This window comes from Gopherus evgoodei, chromosome 4, assembly GCF_007399415.2.
Source record: "Gopherus evgoodei ecotype Sinaloan lineage chromosome 4, rGopEvg1_v1.p, whole genome shotgun sequence".
In the NCBI taxonomy this organism is placed as follows: domain Eukaryota; kingdom Metazoa; phylum Chordata; order Testudines; family Testudinidae; genus Gopherus; species Gopherus evgoodei.
This window is the reverse complement of record NC_044325.1, coordinates 122,674,222-122,690,913: the sequence shown is the minus strand read 5'-3', so window position 1 is coordinate 122,690,913 and position 16,692 is coordinate 122,674,222. Positions and strand designations below refer to the sequence as shown.

The following is a 16,692-nucleotide window of genomic DNA, read 5'->3' as shown; positions in this document are numbered from 1 at the left end:
TTTGGGCCCTACGCTACAAGAAGGATGTGGAAAAATTGGAAAAAGTCCAGCAGAGGGCAACAAAAATGATTAGTGGGCTGGAGCACATGACTTATGAGGAGAGGCTGAGGGAACTGGGATTGTTTAGTCCGCAGAAGAGAATGAGGGGGGATTTGATAGCCGCTTTCAACTATCTGAAAGGGGGTTCCAAAGAGGATGGATCTAGACTGTTCTCAGTGATACCTGATGACAGAACAAGGACTAATGGTCTCAAGTTGCAGTGGGGGAGGTTTAGGTTGGATATTAGGAAAAACTTTTTCACTGGGAGGGTGGTGAAGCACTGGAATGGGTTCCCTAGGGAGGTGGTAGAATCGCCTTCCTTAGAGGTTTTTAAGGTCAGGCTTGACAAAGCCCTGGCTGGGATGATTTAGTTGGGAATTGGTCCTGCTTTGAGCAGGGGGTTGGACTAGATGACCTCCTGAGGTCCCTTCCAACCCTTATATTCTATTATTCTAATTTTTACATCCTGATTTTTTCATTACTTTCTGTGACATTTCAGATCCTTGTACAGACCACTAACCAAAGGAAATGTTGTTAGGGAATGTCAGGAAATGGTTTATACTAACAAATGATAAGTCTCTGAGGCAGGGAACTGAGGAGACGAAGAACATTATTGCATATATGTGTTCTATTCTTAATATAGATTAAAATAAACTTTGATAAATAGTTCTCTCATGCACAAAAATCCTCTAGTCGTTAGGAGAGCAGAACACTGATGCCATCCAGAATAACACTGAGACCCCAAAACCCACACCTCCAAGCTGTTGTAAGGGAGCAGTCTCAGATTCATAGATTCATAGACTCTAGGATTCGAGAGGTCATCGAGTCCAGTCCCCTGCCCTCATGGCAAGACCAAATACTGTCTAGACCATCCCTGATAGACATTTATCTAACCTACTCTTAAATATCTCCAGAGATGGAAATTCCACAACCTCCTTAGGCAATTTATTCCAGTGTTTAACTACCCTGACAGTTAGGAACTTTTTTCTAATGTCCAACCTAAATCTCCCTTGCTGCAGTCTAAGCACATTGCTTCTTGTTCTATCATTAGAGGCTAAGGTGAACAAGTTTTCTCCCTCCTCCTGATGACACCCTTTTAGATACCTGAAAACTGCTATCATGTCCCCTCTCAGTCTTCTTTTTTCCAAATTAAATAAACCCAATTCTTTTAGCCTTCCTTCTAGGTCATGTTCTCAAGACCTTTAATCATTCTTGTTGCTCTTCTCTGGACCCTCTCCAATTTCTCCACATCTTTCTTGAAATGCGGTGCCCAGAACTGGACACAATACTCCAGTTGAGGCCTAACCAGCGCAGAGTAGAGTGGAAGAATGACTTCTCGTGTCTTGTTTACAACACACCTGTTAATGCATCTCAGAATCACGTTTGCTTTTTTTGCAACAGTATCACACTGTTGACTCATATTAAGCTTGTGGTCCACTATGACCCCTAGATCTCTTTCTGTCATACTCCTTCCTAGACAGTCTCTTCCCATTCTGCATGTGTGAAACTGATTGTTCCTTCCCAAGTGGAGCACTTTGCATTTGTCTTTATTGAACTTCATCCAGTTTACCTCAGACTATTTCTCCAATTTGTCCAGATCATTTTGAATTTTGACCCTGTCCTCCAAAGCAGTTGCAATCCCTTCCAGTTTGGTATCGTCTACAAACTTAATAAGCGTACTTTCTATGCCAACATCTAAGTCGTTGATGAAGATATTGAACAGAGCCGGTCCCAAAACAGACACCTGTGGAACCCCACTTGTTATACCTTTCCAGCAGGACTGGGAGCCATTAATAACTACTCTCTGAGTACGGTTATCCAGCCAGTTATGCACCCACCTTACAGTAGCCCCATCTAAATTGTATTTGCCTAGTTTATCGATAAGGATATCATGCGAGACCGTATCAAATGCCTTACTAAAGGCTAGGTATACCACATCCACCGCTTCTCCCTTATCCACAAGGCTCATTATCCTATCAAAGAAAGCTATCAGATTGGTTTGACATGATTTCTTCTTTACAAATCCATGTTGGCTAATCCCTATCACCTTACCACCTTCCAAGTGTTTGCAGATGATTTCTTTAATTACTTGCTCCATTATCTTCCCTGGCACAGAAGTTAAACTAACTGGTCTGTAGTTTCCTGGGTTGTTTTTATTTCCCTTTTTATAGATGGGCACTATATTTGCCCTTTTCCAGTCTTCTGGAATCTCTCCCGTCTCCCATGACTTTCCAAAGATAATAGCTAGAGGCTCAGATACCTCCTCTATTAACTCCTTGAGTATTCTAGGATGCATTTCATCAGGCCCTGGTGACTTGCAGGCATCTAACTTTTCTAAGTGATTTTTTACTTGCTCTTTTTTTATTTTATCTTCTAAACCTACCCCCCTTCCCATAAGCATTCACTATGTTAGACATTCCTTCAGACTTCTCAGTGAAGACCGAAACAAAGAAGTCATTAAGCATCTCTGCCATTTCCAAGTTTCTTGTTACTGTTTCCCCCTCCCCACTGAGCAGTGGGCCTACCCTGTCCTTGGTCTTCCTCTTGCTTCTAATGTATTGATAAAAAGTCTTCTTGTTTCCCTTTATTCCCATAGCTAGTTTGAGCTCATTTTGTGCCTTTGCCTTTCTAATCTTGCCCCTGCATTCCTGTGTTATTTGCCTATATTCATCATTTGTAATCTGACCTAGTTTCCATTTTTTATATGACTCTTTTTTATTTTGTAGGTCATGCAAGATCTCGTGGCTAAGCCAAGGTGGTCTTTTGCTACATTTTCTATCTTTCCTACCCATCGGAATAGCTTGCATTTGGGCCCTTAGTGTCCCTCTGAAAATCTGCCAATTCTCTTCAGTTGTTTTTCCCCTCAGTCTTGATTCCCATGGGACCTTACCTATCAGCTCTCTGATCTTACCAAAATCCACCTTCCTGAAATCCATTGTCTCTATTTTGCTGTACTCAGACGTTCACTTCTGGCTGATGGGAGGATGTCCCACCCCTTATGGCTCCTTATCTTCACACTCACATGGGTGAGAGTGCTGGGGGAGGGCAGAGAACAGTCTTCTCTCTTTCCTACATGCAGTGTGTGGTCTGGGATGTCCTAGTGATACCTCTGACCCAGGTGACCACCCACACCACAAGGCCTGGATTAGTGCTGTTGGATCTGGCCTTAATCCTCATTAGAAATCTTGAATAAATGATAGAAATAGCCAAACAGTGGCATATTTTGGGCCACTGGTGTGCCCTTCAGATGTGCAGTGAGGAGAAAGATCTGTCGAGTGAACTGTCACTACAACCCTCAAGTTTCAGGAACATCTGTGCTCAGCATTTCAGCCCCAGGAGCACTTATTTCTGTAATTACCCTTTCTGCACCTTTCTCAGGTCTTTAACATCATTTATAAAATGGCACCCAGCACAATGTTCCACATGCTATCTGTAATGAGCCACGTATACCCAGACTGGAGAGTGAAGCAGAACTGCACTTAATGGAAAACCATGAACGGAACCCCCAACTACTTACATCAGTTTCTGCAGTTTGCAATCGGGATGTTTCAGTCCTTCACACAGCTGGTTCACTCCTAAATCTCCCAGTTTGCTGCCACTAAGGTCCAGCTCTTTCAAAGTTTGATTTGTACTGAGAACTAAGGCAAGATACTTGCAATCATAGAAAATGATACCACAGTGTCCCAACCTGCAAAGGACAGAATAACGGAGGGAGCTGATACCCTGATGCACAACAATTCACTGTATTAATGAATGTGTTTCAAGTCAACAAGTTCTCTTTTCCAGAATCCTAGCGCTATGGCAATGCTATGAGGATGGCATGGTGGCTGCATAGTTAAGGTTGCATTACACAGTTTAGTTCAACAAACAAATTACTTGTTTTTTTTTTTTTTTTAAACAAAGTGCAAGTTTCTGCAGCAGAGCCTGAAAAGAGTTCTGATCTGAATGAAGAGATATGACAGCATGCAAGGTCAGGAAGACAGGAATAGAAAATGAATGCAGGTTTGTGTAGAATAGATAAATGTGGGTTTAATACTAATTCCACACATCTTAGTGCTTAAACTTTTTTTGTATCCCATGCATGTATCCCAGCATCCTCTTCACTTCTTTCACAAAAAAGTACTGTGATGCAGAAACCTCCTTACTGTAGTTATTTGAATTCAGAAATTTCTTAAACAGCAAAATAGCTAGAATTTTTTAAAAATAAACTCTTAGTTTCCATAGACGGCTTTGCCACCAGTGGATTTATTTAAAACAAAGTGATTTAAACTACCAGTATTAATCATCATTTAAATCAAGGTTTCCTGTTTACAGATTTAAATAATTAATTTAAATCTTTTTTAATATGTACTTTTTAGGTTTTTTCCCCTAAAGAAAGGTTGATCCTCGGTTGTTGGTATAATCTGGTACTACACCTTCTTTTTTTCTTTTTCTCCAAACCAGGAGGCTACCCTATACCCATACCCATTTAACTGAGCAGTTATGTAGCTTAACATTTATTCAGATTCCTAAATTTTACATTTTTAATTACGCTAGAGAATGGTGAGTGATGCATTTATTTACTAGATGAAGATTAAGTTTTTATTCATGATCTCTATTAACTTCCATCTGGATGCAAATTAGAATGAATTTAAAATGAACAAATGGGATTTTAAAAATCTTTTTTAGTAAACAGAACTATCTTAAATGTGCTGGATACATAAAGAAAAAAGTATCAAAATGTTTTGCATTTAAAAGTAACTGATTTATTACTTCTTTTGTTTATCTGTAGTTAGTGAATTGAACTGGTTGTTTGTGGTCATGATGTTTTTCAAGATTTCTGAACTAGCAGATCTCATCCTCTCGCACTTCACTTCTATTCATAGATTGGATGAGGAAAACAAGCTTTGCTGCTTTTTCTACTCCCAAATGGTTTCTCGGCTTTGAATGACTTCGTTTTAGAACTAAGGTAGTTTAATCAACTGAAATGAAGAAAATAATCCCTGCAACTGCAGAAGAGGCTCCTGCTGCTGACAAAAGCTGGTTTAGCACTTCCAACAAACTCTGGTTCCATGGACTTAGCTAGTGATTTCCACCAGCTTCTGTCAGTAGTAGCCTCTTCTGCAGGTACAGAGAGAATATTTTCTTCATTTTAGTTTATTCAACTTAGTTCAGTTCAAAGACTAGTTCACTGAAAGTTGAGAAACCACTTGAGAGTTGAAAACACCCTGAAATAGCTCAGGACAGGTTCATTTTATACCCTTATGTTTAGAGTATTTTCTGTTACATTTCAGTTCCTGTACAGACCAAGAACTAAAGGATAGATGGTTAGAGAATGTCAGGCAATGATTTATACTAACAGTAAGTCACATGTCTGTGACACAAGGAGCTGTGAGATTGAAGCCATTCTATCTAGAAGACACAGAAGAATATTATTGCCAAGTGTCTAAAACTATCGTCTTCTTAATCTAGATTAATTTGAAAAATAGTTATTTCATGCGCAAATGTCCTCTAGTCATTAGGAGAGCAGAACAATTATGCCTACTGTCAGGTTCCTTTACTGCAAAACTGGGCCCCAAGTTTTTCTATAGGGTAACATTTGTGTTGCTTTGTAGAGGAAGGCCTTTCACAAAGCAGTGTCTACTCTCCCAAAGAAAAGTACCTTTCTGAAAGTGCCCTGCTCAGAAAGAGGAGCTTCTGCACTAAGTGGGTAATTTCACAAAGATCCTTTTTTGTGTGTGAAATAAACCATTGCTGGTCTGGAGATCCTTCCTGAACCCCCAAATACTTGGAAGTGAACAGAGATCCACAGAACACACACACACAGCTTTATCTCTGCTCTAGTGAGGATGTCAATCCAACAAGCACCCTGTTTCCCAAATATTAGTGAACTGTGCAGAACTGTGTAGAAAGGAGTGAGAGATACAGAGAGAGAAAGCATGTGCATACATCCAGTTTCTCATGGGAGGGAATTGGGGATGTGGCACTAGAAGGCTGGCATCCTTAGAGGCTGTGGTATAATGAACTAATGAGTCATTAGGATTACTTGCCGGAGTATCTCCAGTTTGCAGGTTGCATGTTTCAATCCTTCACAAAGCTGCTGCACTCCTAAATATCCCAGTTTATTTATCTCCAGGTCCAGCTCTCTCAGATTCTGGTTGGTGCTGAGAACACAGGAAAGACCCTGACAACAAGCAGCCGTGAGCATGCAGTAAGACAACCTGCAGCAGGCAGAGATTTAGGAGAGAGTTAGGGTTGGAAACCATCCTTTTCTTTACCTAATTCATTACTGTAACCTCCTGGTAAAGGAAAATGAAATCTGTCAGATATTAAATGGACAATAGAGAGGACCTAGGATCACTTATGAATGGCAGAGACACACTTTAAAAATAGGCAAAGATTAAAGAAAATGCACCTTGTATAGGGACATGAATTCAAACAAAGAGAACTAAGTATTTATCATTACAAATATCAAACATTATAAGCGAAGTGTTTATAAAATTATACAAATAAATGTCCATGTGGTGATGCCTCTTCATCAGGTTCTGGACACTAACAATGAAAGTAACGATATTACAGGTGTTTGGAATTGTTTCTAGGTGGGATGGATTAAATCTAAATAGTGTCCAGAATAACACTGAGACCCCAAAACCACACCTCTACTTCACCTCCCAGCTTCTGTAAGGGAGTAGTCTCAAATGCACCTTTATGGGTTATGGGAGGATGTCCCACCTCCTATGGCTCCTTATCTTCACACCTACAAGGGTGAAAGTGATCGGGCAGGGCAGAGAATTATCTTCTCTCTTTCCTACATGCCATGTGGTATGGGATGTCCTAGCGATACCTCTGACTCAGGTGACCACCCACAGCACAAGGGTTGGATTAGCACCGCTAGATCTGGCCTTAATCCTCATTAGCTGTTTCTTTCATTTATTCAAGATGTCAAAACAGTTACTAACTTTGGGGCACGCCAAGGAGAGAGACCTGTCAAATGAACTATTGATTGTCACCACAATCCTCCATAACCCATGAGGGCAGGGGACTGGACTCGATGACCTCTCAGGGTCCCTTCCAGTCCTAGAGTCTATGAGTCTATAACCAGGAAGTTCTGTGCTCAGAATTTCAGCCCTCAAAACCTTATTTCCATAATTACCCTTTGCAGCAGAATATACCCCCGTATTCACACCCTACACTGTAATGATCTTTGTACAAAGTGTGTCATTTGAAAACTCATATTTTATCAGGAAAAAACTGACCAGCAAATTATGTGTGTCAACATTGCATGTAAAGTTATAAGATTTCCCTGTATGCTTTCATTAACCCATGTTCCAAACCTTAGAGACCTGCCCAAACAGAAGCTGGGAAACAGGTCTGTCTTAAACAAAGTAATTGTGCTCTGCTTAATTTGCATTTAAGCGGTAAACAGAGTAATCAAGCAGAAAGGAAAGACAAAGGAAACTCAAACAGGTGAAAAAAACAGCAGAGAACATCCTTCCACATAGACTCTTTTTTCCCTAGTGCACAGCTGGAAAGGTTTCTGAATGGACGGATTGAACCTAAACAAAGGAGGGACAAACACCCCAAGGCACTCCTCTCCATCTCCATGCCCATCTGATTCACTGCACCTAAAGCAATGAAGGAAACATTCGTTGAACTCTGGGACAAGGTGTCCTGATCGACAGGGTTTGGTCAGTAAGACTGCTGGAAGCATGTGGTGAGAAATTTTGCTTGAATCTGATAAAGTTTGTTAAGTTAGGTAATAGTAAATATTATTTTTCTTGTAACCATTTATGACTTTCATGCCTCATTACTTGTATTCACTTAAAATCTCTCTTTGTAGTTCATAGACTTATTTTATTGTTTTATTTAATCCAATGTGTTTAAACTGAAGTGCCTGGGTAACTCCATTTGGGGTGACAAGTTGTGTGCATACAAATATATTAAAGCAATGACGGACAAAATAACTTGAATTGTCCAGGAGAGGGCTGGGTAGTACAGGACGTATATCTCTGGAGGAAAATCTAAGACTGGAGGTGTGTTGAGGTCACCCTGCAGTATAACCAAGGCTGGTGAGAGCCAGAGTGTAACCAAAGTGTGGCTGGCAGGCTGCAGTTACACCCAAAGACACAGGGTGCGACTTGCATTCTGAAAGGCTGTTTGTGAGCAGCCCAGGTGAAAGCCACTTCAGCAAGACATTGTAAGGCACCCAAGGTTGCAGGGCAGAGGTGACATCTGCTCATTAGTTCATAGACTATCAGGGTTGGAAGGGACCTCAGGAGGTCATCTAGTCCAACCCCTTGCTCAAAGCAGGACCAATCCCCAGACAGATCTTTACCCCAGATCCCTAAATGGCCCCCTCAAGGATTTAACTCACAGTCCTGGGTTTAGCAGACCAATGCTCAAACCACTGAGCTACCCCTCCCCCCAAAAATGAAGGTCATTGAGTCCAGCTTCCTGCCTTCACTAGCAGACTAAGTACTGATCTTGTCCCAGATCCCTAAGTGGCCCCCTCAAGGATTAAATTTACAAGCCTGTGTTTAGCAGGCCAGTGCTCAAACCACTAAGCTATTCCTCTCCCTCCTCCTTCCTGTACTTTGGATTGTATCCTGGTATGTTACACCCTTTCTGCACCCTTCTCAGTTCTTTAACATCATTTAGAAAATGGAACCCAGAAAAATGCACAGTATCCACAGGCTGTTTGCAATGAGTCACATATAAATAGATTGGAGAGTGAAGCAGAACTCCACTTACTGGAAGATTGTAAAGGGGACCAGCAACTACTTACACTAGTTTTTGCAGTTTGCAATCTGGATGTTTCAGTCCTTCACACAACAGCTTCACTCCTGCATCTCCTTGATTATTGCCTCTCAGGTCCAGCTCTTTCAAGTTTTGATTTGTACTGAGAACTGAAGCAAGCTGCTTGCAGTCAGAGTTATTGATACAACAGTTTCTCAACCTACAAGAGACAGGGAAAAACAGAGAGAATTGTTTGCTTGCTTCTCAAAAATTCACTGAATTCATTAGTGTTTCTCTCCTTCTGAATTATAGCACTATGATAATTCTATAAGAGTGGTGGCAGCCACCCCATAGTTAAAGCGAACTTTGTAACACAATGCCTCCAGGAGCATTTATTTTTCAAACATTTATTTATAACCTTTATTTTTCAAACATTTAACTGAAATGCCAAAAAACCGAGATATAGAATATAAACATTGAACACTATTTGAATTTTTCATTGTAATTTGATGAAAATATCATTTTGCAAGAAATTTACAAACTATACTACACACTGTGACCTGCCCTTTGGCCATGTTGTCACTCCTTATGTATTGATTATTAGAATCAGTAATATACCAGGAACGTTTGTTTATGGAACATTTTATAACTTTTTAGCTAGACCAGAAAATATGTGCACCAAAGCGATTCTGCAGAATTTGACAACAAATCAGCAGCAGCATGAATACTGTTATTCACTTAACTCTTCTGGAGACAGAAAAATAAAGAAAGAAAAGACAAACTGACTGGTTCAACAAACCATCAACCTCCCCTGTAGTGTAAGAGAAAGTTCCCTGAGTTGCGAAGATCTAGAGTTCAACTCTCACTTTCTAACTGTTGTTTAAATTCCAGTGCAATTATTATTGACTAACCTAGAAGACACTTAGGGAAGAGCTATTGAACTTTAACAGTGACCATTGCTAGAATAACTCCCGAGGTGGGAGGGTAAGATGTATTGCTCTATTAATATAAAAACAGATGACATCACTGCTAACGGGTTGCATTCGAATACAAGTTTGATGTAGCTGGGGTACATATTGCTTTTAGGTATCTACTAGAAATGGAAGTGAAAGCCTTAGATTCATAGACTTTATGGTCAGAAGGGACCATCATGATCATCTAGTCTGACCTCCTGCACAATGCAGGCGGCAAGATCTCCCCCACTCCAGAAATAGACCCCCTAACCTTTGGCTGAGTTACTGAAGTCCTCAAATCATAGTTTAAAGACTTCAAATTACAGATAATTCATCATTTACACTAGTTTAGATCTGTAAGTGACCTGTGCCCCATGCTGCAGAGGAAGGCAAAAAACCATCAGGGTCTTGGCCAATCTGACCTGGGGGAAAATTCCTTCCCGACCCCAAATATGGTGATCAGTTAGACCCCGAGCCTGTGGGCAAGACCCGCCAGGCAGATACCTGAGAAAGAATTCTCTGTAGTAACTCAGAGCCCTCCCCATTTAGTGTCCTGTGTCCAGCATTTGGGGATTTTTGCTGCTGGCAGTCACTGATGGGCCACACACCATTGTAGGAAATCTCATCATACCATCCCCTCCATAAACTTATCCAGCTCAGTGTTGAAGCCAGTTAATTTTTTTGCCCCCATATCTCCCCTCGCTTTCTTTGGTTAGGCTAAACAAGCCAAGCTCTTTGAATCTTCTCTCATAAGAGAGGTTTTCCATTCCAAGGATCATCCTAGTAGCCCTTCTCTGCACCTGTTCCAGTTTGAATTATTTTTTCTTAAACATAGCAGACCAGAACTGCACACACACTGTTCCAGATGAGGTCTCATCAGTGCCTTGTACGAACATTCTATGTCTTTACTGGAAATACGTCGCCTGATGCATCCTAGGACTGCATTAGCCTTTTTCACAGCTGTGTCATAGTCACAGATCATAGTCATGCTGTGACCAACCAATACACCCAGGTCTTTCTCCTCCTCTGTCACTTCCAACTGATAAGTCCCCAGCTTATAGCAAAAATTCTTGTTGTTAGTCTCTAAATGCCTGACCTTGCATTTTGCACTATTAAATATAATCTCATTTATATTACTTCAGATTACAAACTCATCCAGATCTTCTTGTATGACATTCTGGTCCTCCTCTGTACTGGCAATACCTCCCGGCTTTGTGTTGTTTGCAAATGTTATTAGTATACTCTCACTTTTTGTGCCAAGGTCAGTAATAAAAATATTAAATAAGATGGGTCCCAAGACCAATCCCTGAAGAACTCCACTAGTAACCACCCCACAGCCTGACAGTTCACCTTTCAGTACGACCTGTTGTCATCACGCCTTTAACCAGTTCCTTATTCACCTTTCAATTCTCATATTAATCCCCATCTTCGCCAATTTAACTAATTTCCCATGTGGAATTGAATCAAATGCCTTACTGAAATCCAGGCAGATTAGATCTATTGCATTTCCTTTGTCTAAAAAAATCAGTTCTCTTCTCAAAGAAGTGGATCAGGTTAGTCTGGCACAATCTACCTTTTGTAAAACCATGTTGTATTTTATCCATGTCCTTAACTACTTTCTCTTTCAAAATTTGTTCCAAGACCTTGCATACAATTGAGGTCAACTAACAGAACTGTAGTTTCCTGGATCACTTGTTTTCCCTTTTTTGAAAATTGGAACTATATTAGCAATTCTCCAATCATAGGATATGACCCCTAAGTTTATGGATTCATTAAAAAATCTTTGCTATTGGGCTTGCAATTCATGTGCAAGTTCCTTTAATATTCTTGGATGGATATTACCCGGCCCCCCTGATTTAGTCCCATTAAGCTGTCTGAGTTTGGCTTCCACCTCGGATGTGATCATTTCTACCTCCATATCCTTGTTGCCATTGGCCACCCTGCCACTACCTCTAAGATCTTCATTAGTCTCATTAAATACTGAGGCAAAGTATTTGTTTAGCTGTTGGGCCAGGCCTAGATAATCTTCAATCTCCACCCCATCCTCAGTGCTTAGTGGTCCCACTTCTTCTTTCCTTGTTTTCTTCTTATTTATATGGCTAGAGAACCTTTTACTATTGGTTTTAATTCCCCTTGCCAAGTTCCAACTCTACTTGGCTTTTGGCAGTTCTCACTTTAACCCTACACTTTTTGACGTCCAAGAGGCAGCTTTCCGTGCTGATCCCTCCTATCTTCCATTCCTTGTAGGCTTTCTGGTTTCTCTTAATCACCTGTTTGAGATGCTTGCTCATCCAGCTTGGTCTGTAACCCTTCCCTATGAATTTTTTCCCCTTGTAGAATGCCTTATGGAGTGCATTGTCTAACAATAATGTAGACAATATGAAGATGGAAAGAAATGCAGAGTATTTCCCCTTATGTTTGTTCTTTCAGCGTTTGACTGATTGGCATATGTCCTTGTCATAGGCTGATTCCTCACTCTGGCACTTTGAGTGCAGAATGTGGGAGCCTGCAAGGACTTTCAAAATTAATACTGGCCACTCCAGGCTTGTATAAAACTCCCAAGGTTACAGCTTGTCTCTGACCTTGGATTGGTAGATGCTGCCACCACCCAAGTGCAGAACCCCTTTGAGAGCCCAGGAAGGTGCATTTGGGAATTCCTTCTTGTGGAGTACCCTCCTGCCCATTCACTCCCCCTCCAGTGAAGAACTGAGAAGGAAAAAAAATAAAAAGAAATCAGCTGCTGCCACCAGCTAACTAAAAAACATGTGCACAAACCTCCTAAGACACAGAAATCCAATTAAATTCTTTAAAAAGGTAAATTTAATTGGAAAAAGAAAGAAAACATCTGAAAACTCAGGATGTTAGGGATTAAACATCAACAAAAACTTTCTTGAGGTCCATCTTAAAGGTTACAAGCAAACAAAAACAAAACAAAAGCACCTTGGATTAGCACAGGGGAATCCACAAACCAAAACAAAGAAAATCCCTGACTGCGTCTTTCTAACATTTCCTAATCTACTTATATACCTGGGGTTTCAAATGAGCAGTTTCTAGGTATGATATAGATGATTTCTCATACATGACTTTCAAGTTTCTTACAGCATAGGTACTATCTGGTATCTCTCGGTGTCCAAGAGAGCAAAGACACAGACCACCAGCAGTTTTTCCCAATTTGAAAAGGTACAGCTTCCTATTGGTTCCCCATGTCAGGTGCCAACTCATTTTGAACTTATCTCTTAACCCTTTACAGGTAAGTCAGTTAGGGTACAGCTGCCAAGGAGGATTATACAGCTAACTGAATGGTTGGGGAGTTACACAAGGATGCTATCCCCCTCATTTATCAGAGTCCTGCTGTAATCTTAACTGTAATCTGTACAGTAATGAATCTGAACCTGTAATGAATGGTCTGTTCAGATGTTTTGAAGGATCAGATGCTCAGGTAAAGGCACAGGAATTCTTGTTTCCTTTGATGAAATACCCTTTCAGCTCTTAAGGTTTTAGACTCATAGACTCATAGACTCATAGGTCAGAAGGGACCAATCTGATCATCTAGTCTGACCTCCTGCACAAGGCAGGCCACAGAACCCCACCCATCCAATTTTATAACAACCCCTATCCCAGGACCGAGTTATTGAAATCCTCAAAATTGGTTTGAAGACCTCAAGCTGCAGAGAAACCACCAGCAAGCGACCCGTGCCCCACGCTGCAGGGGAAGGCGAAAAACCTCCAGGGCCCCTGCCAATCCGCCCTGGAGGAAAATTCCTTCCCGACCCCAAATATGGCGATCAGCTAAACCCTGAGAATGTGGGCAAGAGTCACCAGCCAGCACCCAAGAAGGAATTCTCTGCAGTAACTCAGTTCCCATTCCATCCAACATCTCCCCACAGACCACTGAGCAGACCTATCTGGTGGTAATCCAAGATCAATTGCCCAAATTAACGATCCTATCATAACATCCCCTCCATATACTTATCAAGCTTTGTCTTAAAGCCAGGAAAGTCTTTTGCCCCTACTACTTCCCTCGGAAGGCTGTTCCAGAACTTCACTCCCCTAATGGTTAGAAACCTTCATCTAATTTCAAGTCTAAACTTTCTAATATCCAGTTTATACCCATTCGTCCTCGTGCTTACATTAATACTAAACTTAAATAATTCCTCTCCCTCCCTAACGTTAACCCCCCTGATATATTTATATAGAGCAAGCATATCCCCCCGCAGCCTTCTTTTGGCCAGGCTAAACAAGCCAAGCTCTTTGAGTCTCCTTTCATAAGGCAGTTTTTCCATTCCTCGGATCATCCTTGTAGCCCATCTCTGAACCTGTTCCAGTTTGAATTCATCCTTCTTGAACATGGGACACCAGAACTGCACACAGTATTCCAGATGGTGTCTCACCAACGCCTTGTATAACGGTACTAACACCTCCTTATCCTTGCAGGATATACCCCGCCTGATGCATCCCAAAATCGCATTTGCTTTTTTAACAACCGTATCAAATTGGCGACTCATAGTCATCCTGCTATCAACCAGTACCCCAAGGTCCTTCTCCTCCTCCGTCGCTTCCAACTGATGCGCCCCCAACGTATATCCAAAATTCTTATTATTAATTCCTAAATGCATAACCTTGCACTTTTCACTATTGTATTTCATCCTATTTCTATTACTCCAGTTTACAAGGTGGTTCAGATCTTCCTGAATAGTATCCCTGTCCTTCTCCGTGTTAGCAATACCCCCCAGCTTCGTGTCGTCCGCAAACTTTATTAGCACATTCCCGCTCTTTGTGCCAAGGTCAGTAATAAAAAGGTTAAATAAGATCGGTCCCAAAACCGATCCTTGAGGGACTCCACTAGTGACCTCCTTCCAGCCTGACAGTTCACCTTTCAATATGACCCTCTGGAGTCTCCCCTTTAACCAGTTCCTTATCCACCTTACAACTTTCATATTCATTCCCATCTTTTCCAATTTGACTAACAGTTCCCCGTGCGGAACCGTGTCGAACGCCTTACTGAAATCTAGGTAAATTATATCTACCGCATTTCCTTTATCTAAGTAATCCGTCATCTTCTCAAAGAAGGAGATCAGATTGGTTTGACACGATCTACCTTTACTAAATCCGTGTTGCAATTCGTCCCAATTACCATTGACCTCTATGTCCTTAACTACTCTCTCCCTTAAAATTTTTTCCAAGACCTTACATACTACAGACGTCAATCTAACAGGCCTATAATTACCCGGATCACTTTTATTCCCTTTCTTAAAAATAGGAACTACATTAGCAATCCTCCAGTCATACGGCACAACCCCCGAGTTTATCGATTGCTTATAAATTCTCACAATTTCACGCGCCAGTTCCTTTAATATCCTCGGATGGAGATTGTCCGGGCCCTCCGACTTTGTCCCATTAAGCTGTTCAAGTTTGGCCTCTACCTCAGTTGCGGTAATATCCACCTCCATTTCCACATTCCCTTTTATCATCCCTCCATCATCGCTAAACTCCTCACTAGTCTTATTAAAAACTGAGGCAAAGTATTTATTTAGATATTGGGCCATGCCTAGGTTATCCTTAACCTCCATTCCATCCTCAGTGTACAGCGGCCCCACTTCTTCTTTCTTTGTTTTCTTCTTATTTATGTGGCTGTAGAACCTTTTACTATTGGTTTTGATTCCCTTTGCAAGGTCCAGTTCAATGCGGCTTTTAGCCTTCCTCACTTTATCCCTACATGTTCTGACCTCACCAAGGTAGCTTCCCTTGCTAATCCCGCCTTTCTTCCACTCCCTGTAAGCTTTCTGCTTTTTCCTAATCCCCTCTCTGAGTTGCTTGCTCATCCAGCTTGGCCTACAACTCCTACCCATGTTTTTTTCCCCTTTCTTGGGATGCAGGCTTCTGACAATTTCTGCAGCTGCGACTTAAAGTAATTCCAGGCCTCCTCCGCATTTAAATCCACAAGTTCCTCAGTCCAATCCACTTCCCTAACTAATTTCCTTAACTCTTTAAAATTAGCCCTCGAGAAGTCGAAAACCCTAATCCCAGATCTACATTTGTTTATCCTTCCATCTAGTTTGAACTGAATCAGCTCATGATCACTCGAACCAAGGTTGTCCCCTACCACCATTTCTTCTGCGAGGTCCTCACTGCTCACCAAAACCAAATCTAAAATGGCATCCCCTCTCGTAGATACTTCAACTACTTGATGAAGAAATCCATCCGCTATCACATCCAGAAAAATCTGACCCCTATTATTCTTGCAAGCACTCGTCCTCCAGTCTATATCCGGGAAGTTGAAGTCTCCCATAATCACACATTTCCCCTTTGTGTTTACTTCATTAAAGACATTAAAGAGGTCTCTATCCATATCCCAATCAGATCCCGGCGGTCTGTAGCACACGCCAAGCACTATCTCAGGGGAAGCTCTAGTTGCTTTTTTACCCAGTGTGATTTTTGCCCAGACAGACTCTGTCTTATCCATTCCATCGCTTCTTATTTTACTACAGTTAATTTCATCATTGATGTACAAGGCTACTCCACCACCTTTGCCTTTCTTCCTGTCTTTTCTAAACAGCACATAGCCTTCAATACCCGTGCTCCAGTCATGAGTACTATTCCACCAGGTTTCAGTTATCCCTATAATATCCGGTTTCACTTCCTGCACCAGTAACTCCAGTTCCTCCATCTTGTTACCTAGGCACCTCGCATTAGTGTACAGACCTTTTAATTTTCGGCGTTTGGCGTCAGTGACATTCTTTCCCCCGTCGTGCAGAGACCTTTTACCACCAGCATCACCCGTTACTCTGGTTTCTACTCCACTATTCCTCCTTGGATCAAATCTTGGGACCGCAAGGGTATCCCCTCTCACTTTGTTTACTTTCCTCTCCAGGTTATATTCCGGCGTGGAGATCTCCCGAACATCTCTCAACCATCTCCCCCAACTTCCTAGTTTAAAGCTCTCTTGATGAGGTCGGCGAGCCTCCATCCTAGAATTCTATTTCCC

General features: G+C 41.5%; 1 protein-coding gene across 1 annotated transcript in view; it reads right to left on the bottom strand.

The window, feature by feature from the left end:
* The window catches only part of LOC115651213 (NACHT, LRR and PYD domains-containing protein 12-like), an 86,986-nt gene that overhangs the window by 18,053 nt on the left and 52,241 nt on the right, over window positions 1–16,692 (bottom strand). Inside the window, exons 7-9 of the mRNA XM_030562166.1 lie at window positions 8,804–8,974; window positions 6,069–6,182; window positions 3,557–3,727 (exon numbers count right to left, since the gene is read on the bottom strand). Of these exons, the coding sequence (XP_030418026.1) occupies window positions 3,557–3,727; window positions 6,069–6,182; window positions 8,804–8,974 (456 nt within the window). The remainder of the gene's footprint in view (window positions 1–3,556; window positions 3,728–6,068; window positions 6,183–8,803; window positions 8,975–16,692) is intronic.